This window comes from Aegilops tauschii, chromosome 2 (genome assembly GCF_002575655.3).
Source record: "Aegilops tauschii subsp. strangulata cultivar AL8/78 chromosome 2, Aet v6.0, whole genome shotgun sequence".
Classification (NCBI taxonomy): Eukaryota; Viridiplantae; Streptophyta; class Magnoliopsida; order Poales; family Poaceae; genus Aegilops; species Aegilops tauschii.
The window spans coordinates 604,723,979-604,729,636 of record NC_053036.3 but is presented as its reverse complement, the minus strand read 5'-3'; the positions used below and the strand labels follow the sequence as shown (position 1 = coordinate 604,729,636).

Genomic DNA, 5,658 nt, shown 5'->3' with positions numbered 1-5,658 from the left:
TGTTTGGATGACATACTCTAGAATTGCATAGTTACGTGAGTATGAAGATTATGATTTGTTCTATATGGCTCAAAATTAAACTTAAATTCAGAGGAAGCAGACTCGGGTAACTGAAACTGTTGCTTTGCTACAACTAACTGAAACTGTTGCTTTGTTAGTGAACGAGGAGAAATTCACAAAAAGTAGCAGACTCTTTTTTTTTTCTCTTTCTTTTTTGCGGGAAGCGAAAGTAGCAGGCTCGGCTAGCATGGACGCCTAGGAATCATGCGCACGGAACAGGCGAGAGGCACCGCAGAGGGGCCGGAGCTGAGTCCGCACACGGCCGTCCTCCCTGGGCCACGTACCACCGAGGCGAGGCACGGCTCGATGGCGCCCGTGAGGGGCGTCTCCGCCCGTGCGCTGGACCTGGGCCGCCGCCACCGCCGCGAGAAATGGCCGAGATGCTCGGGCATGGCTCGCTGGTGCCGATCAAGAAGCCGGCTGTGAGGAACATCTCTGCCCGCGCGCTAGCCCATGGTTGCCGCCGCCACTCGCTGCCCTGAGCCATCACCGCGGCCGCCGCCACCTAACCGGGTGCTGGAGGAGCTACGCAGGGGAGCACGACGTTATGCCGCTGGAGCTTCTTCGCTCCGCCTCTGTTGTTTTTCTGGTCACGGGGGAAAAGCCGGTGTCGAAGCTATATGTTTTGTGAGCGAGGGGAAATCCAGCGAAATCGGAGCCACAGGGGTCGGTAGCGTGCACCAGCGCGAAAACGGTGTTGTATTGAAAGAAGTCCACGTCACCCCCGGGATTTCACAAACCGGCTAGTTTACCCCAAGGTTCGAAACCGGGTATTTACCCCCTGAGCTTTTCTAAACCATGTGAATCACCCTCTAACCCTACTTAGAGTGGTTTTTGAGGATGGTTTTGGTGACATGGCATGATTGCGGGTACCACGTCTGCACGGTTCCTCTCTTGCCTTCACAAATTATGCTATTGTCGTGTATATGGCGTCCCACACATCCTCACGTCTCCACTCGCTGACCTTCACGCCGCGCGACCTCCATCCGGGCAGGTAGGTCTCTTGCGAACAACACGATGTTTTGGTAATAGGCAGAAGCAGCACTAGCAAGCCAGCAGCCGGCTGTGTTATGGCAGGCAATCTATGCTTTCCATCGCGTCCCCGTGTGCCGTAGTCATCCTGGCAACGCTCTTGCCGGCCACGCCCTCTTCTTCCTCCGCGGACAACAGCTCATCAAGCTCGCGCTGCCGGCGGCAGCTGATAGCATCCACTGTCAGAGCTAATCACAATTAGGTTAGTCCTATCCGGCTCGGACATGGTGGCACATACATCTTGTGTGTACGTGCATGCTTGTGCAGGAGGGAATCAATCCAGCTGGTCTATACGTGTGTACTGTATCCGATCGTTTACTGGGAGCTTGCGTATCCGATCGTATACTGGGAGCTTGCGTTCTAGCCGGAGAGAAGAGAAAAAATCACTATAGGACCTGTAACTTGCGTCGGTTGTCATTTTAGTCCCTGGGTTAGAAATACCCAAAATACAATCCCTAAACTTGCTCTAGATGGTCATATATGGTCCATTCTACAGTTTCTTATATGTATTCGCTGATTTGGCAGTGGTCAACTCATGGCATGCGGACGCGGGCGCTGACTGCCACGTCGTCTGGTTCAACTGAATACGCTGGGAATCAAGGGCCATGAGCTGGTCGTCGGGCGCTGAGCCGTCGCCGTCCGCGCCGTTTGGGAGGGGCATGCGTGACGTCCGTGCCGTTTGCAAGGCTTGATAATGGCTATGCTTGTCGGATGACCTCCCTCGCGGCCTCGCCCTCCCGAACGTCACTGTCTCCGGCGCCGTTTTAACCCCTGCCCGTGCGAGCAAGCCGCTGCACTGCACTGCACACAGGGTCACACAACATGAAAGCCGTGCCTCCTCAGGACGTGCACGCGGGCGGGACATAGCCGTTCGCCGCCGCCGCCGTCGCCCATGAGAGATGGGTCGTTTCCTGCATCTGTTATGTCACGCCGCCGTCGCTCACCGCGTGCGTCCACCTAATGCTACAGGCCCAATCAGCCGGAGCGGCATCTCGTGGAGGGGGAGTTGTCGCGCGGGACCGCAGGTACCTAGGCCCTGGCGCAGCAGGGACGACTCAGCCATGCCGACCGCGTCCTCCAACGCCCCCCCAACTCCTAGCCCTTTTCCAACGATGGCGGCCCATTCGAACGACATCGACCGCGTGCTCCGGGGAAATGGGCAGCGCCACCACTTGCCCACGGCCTGTCCCCCGACGCCATGGACGCGGACGTCGCGGAGCCCGCCGCGGCCTCCCTCGCCGTCTGCGGCACCCAGTCGCGCCCCAAGCCCCGAGGGGTCAGCATGGACGATGTCGCCAACATGGACGATGCCAGCGGTGGCGGGTCGGGGGGTCACGCCGCGCGGCCACCGCTCTCCGGTCCCCGCCGCCTCGGCCTCCATGGGCGCATCCTCATCGTGGCCAATCGCCGTGGTGAGGATGAGTGGTCCCTGGAGAGTGGAGACCAGCGCCGGTGGCCTCGTCAACGCCCTACGCGGTGTGAAGGATGTGGAGGCGAAGTGGATCGGCTGGGCCGATGTGAACATCCCCGACGAGGTTGGCCAGCGGGCTCTCGCCGAGGAGGTTCGTTGCAAATAGAACAGTGCTTTCAGTCTTTTAACCACTGCTAGGTGCTAGTTCTAGTGACTGAAACCATCTCTGTTGATCAAACAAAACAGCTCACCAGCCTCGCCACGCTCAACCTCAGCAACAGCAGCGTCAGCCATGGCGAGGCGGCAGCCGGTCTGGAGAAGCACCACGGCGTCCTCCATTAAGCCGAGATTTGGGAAGCAGGAAGGCTAGCTAATCGGAGTAGAGCGCTAAAGGAGAGCAGTATGGTGTTGGAACAGATAAAGTGGCAGAACTTTGTCCAACTGAGATTTTGTCCTAACTGCTGCCATCTTCGTGTATTCCTATCATAGGCAGTGGTTACTTGACTGCTTGCTTTGTAATGATGGTTGGACCAGAAAGTCGTGCAGTGGGGATTGTACACATTCCTGAACATGTTGCTGCTTCAACTGAAAATGTCGAACGGAGTGCTGCAGAACAAGGATGGATGGATGTGCAGCTGTGCACTCAAAGTAAGAAACGAGTTGAACTCGTGAAATAGCTGTATTTGTTTGATGTATGATACAATTTCGGTCAACAATCTTGGGGATAAAAATAAATGGATTTTTTTACAGTCCCACATGCACACCTGACCTGCATCGGTCGACCATAAAGAGATGGGGGTGCGGGGGAAGACCGATCGATCGGAGCCTAGTTAGCAGTTAGCATATTAGTGAGTGGTGGTGATTAACATGAGAATGAATCCATGGCCATGGGCGTCGGATCAACTGGAGAGCCGGCTGGCGGAGCTGTCCAGCTCTGGAGGCTAGACCCTGTAGACCACGACGAAGTAGGGGAGAAAGGCGCGGCGGTCCAGCACCACCAGCTCGCCGCTGCCCGCGTCCACCGAGTCATACTCGTCACCGTGCTCTTCGGGGTGTTCGTCAGCAGGTGTGACGGACGCAGCCGGAGATGACGCGACACATCAGCATACCCCTGCTGCCCTCGCGCCCTCCAATGGCACCCGCGTCCACCGCGTCGCTGCTGGCGAACGTGCCCACGACCCTGGCCTCGCTGGCCCGGTGGCACGTGGCTACAGCGGCGTAGATAACCTTGGCACCCCTGGCCTCCGCGGCGGGGCGACACTGGAACAACATCACCTCGTTGCCGTCGGCGGCGCGTGCTCCTGTACGAGGGTGTCCGGGACCTGCGGAACTAGAACGGGATTACGGCGCTCAGGGAAGCGGAGCGGGCCCTGTGGCACAACGGTGGCGTACCGCGTGCGGCAGCGGATCCCCACCGGGACGTGCACGAATCGAGCCCCCGTGACGCGGAGCAGACGACGCCGGTCCAGGAGCAGATGGCACGGCGGCGATTTGATTTTTCGCGAATTTGCAGAAACCCCCGCCAATCTCTGCGTATTTGCACTGTTTCAGTGACGTGTCCAGTCAATGCCACTGTGTACCCCTTGACCAACGCCAAATCAGCGAATACGTAGAGCAAAGCGTATAATGGACCGTATGTGAACCCGTAGAGCAAGTTTAGGGATGGTATTTCGGGTATTTTGAACTACGGGGACTAAAGTGACCACCGACGCAAGTTTAAGGACATACAGTGAATTTTTCTCCGGAGAGAAATTAGGTGCGCCTCGCTAGCGACGCTCCAGCTCCTCGCCACTCCGGCGCCAATATGTCCTGTTCGTCACTGTCGTCGACGAGCTCGACCTCCCACCACCGTTCACCTCGGAGAGCTTGAGTTCAAGACACAGCCGTACTGGTCACACGCAGCGAGGGGTCGCCTGTACTTGCATCAGTTGGCGGGTTGTGCGTGCACCCCATCGCGGCCGCCGCGTCCGCGCAACAGGAGCATGACGGTGCAGATGACCAGAAGGATCCCACGAACCCTGATGTGATGCGCTGGGCCAGAGTGGCAAGTTCGACAACGGCGTCCCCCACATCGAAGGGATGCCTTTCGTGTTTGGCGTCCTGGTGTGCAAGAAATTGCTGGCCTCGTGCAAGCTGCATGGTAAGCTAGAGACAGGGAGGCTCACGGCTGAGAACCTCAGAGAGTCAGCGAGCTACGTGTTGATGCCAAGCATCGACGCGATGCTTCCGTGAGTGGCACGACGTTGGCTTGTGCTCCAAGGAGAATGCATGAGGCCAGATGCATGTCAGGAACGAGGTGCACATTGCTACATCACCAAAACCACTAGCAAAAACCACTCTAATAAGGTTTAGGGGTGATTCAGATGGTTTAGGAAAGCCTAGGGGGTTAGATACCCGGTTTTGGACATCAGGGGGTTAAGCGGCCGGTCTGTAAAACCCCAGGGGGTTATTTGGACTTCTTTCTGTTGTATTCGATCCCATTTTCCATTTGTTGTTTCCGCGCACATCCAAACAGCTGAATTGGCGGCTGTGGAATACCAAATCCAATTCGGGGCTACGATATAGACATCCAAATGCAGCGCAAGTGTTTCCTAGATCGCGCCACTATCTGCTCCAGCTCCCGCTTGCTTACCGCATGTGTTCTTCTTCCTGTGCCCAAAAGACACCAGAAGTGCTGCACTTTGCCTCCCTCCTCTGCACTTTGGGGGCGTCTCCATTCTGCGGGCAGGTTGTTCGTTTGAATTTTGCAGATGCTATAAAATCTACTCCTCTTGTTCATGCCTTCATAAGGTGCAATTTTTCCTGTTTTCCGGCGCTCCCAGCCCAAGCAAAGGATTGCTCCCCTCCGAGAGTCTGTCGTCCGGATCTTTAGCAACTATATCCTGCCCCACGACTTCATTTGCCTGCTTCTTCCTGTTGGCATGATCCTCTAGTCCAAGCTTGCCCCTGGCCTTGTCAAACTGGATCATCGCTGGCATATCTTGCTTGAACAAGCTCATCGATATGCACTTCTGCTTCCACACTAGCGTCCCCCAGCCGGACCAACTCCAAAGCCTACACGTACATTCGGTTATGCGTGCAAGTTAGTGGCGTGACCCCCAAGCTGATCTCGCTGGTACTGTTGAAGGTGTTTCGGCGATATGTCATGAGCATCT

At 56.6% G+C, this 5,658-nt stretch overlaps 1 protein-coding gene across 1 annotated transcript; it reads left to right on the top strand.

The window, feature by feature from the left end:
• Window positions 1-1,885: 1,885 nt before the first annotated feature.
• LOC109754067 (uncharacterized) lies at window positions 1,886-3,238 on the top strand. Its single transcript, XM_020312988.4, has 2 exons — window positions 1,886-2,654; window positions 2,750-3,238. The coding sequence occupies exons 1-2, from the start codon at window positions 1,992-1,994 to the stop codon at window positions 2,843-2,845; spliced, it is 759 nt and encodes a 252-aa protein (XP_020168577.1). The 5' UTR covers window positions 1,886-1,991; the 3' UTR covers window positions 2,846-3,238.
• Window positions 3,239-5,658: the final 2,420 nt, after the last annotated feature.

Coding starts and splice junctions, on each gene's coding strand:
- LOC109754067 (XM_020312988.4), top strand. CDS start 1,992: ATGGGTCGTTTCCTGCATCTGTTATGTCACGCCGCCGTCGCTCACCGC. Junction 2,655..2,749: donor AGCGGGCTCTCGCCGAGGAG/GTTCGTTGCAAA, acceptor CAAACAAAACAG/CTCACCAGCCTCGCCACGCT.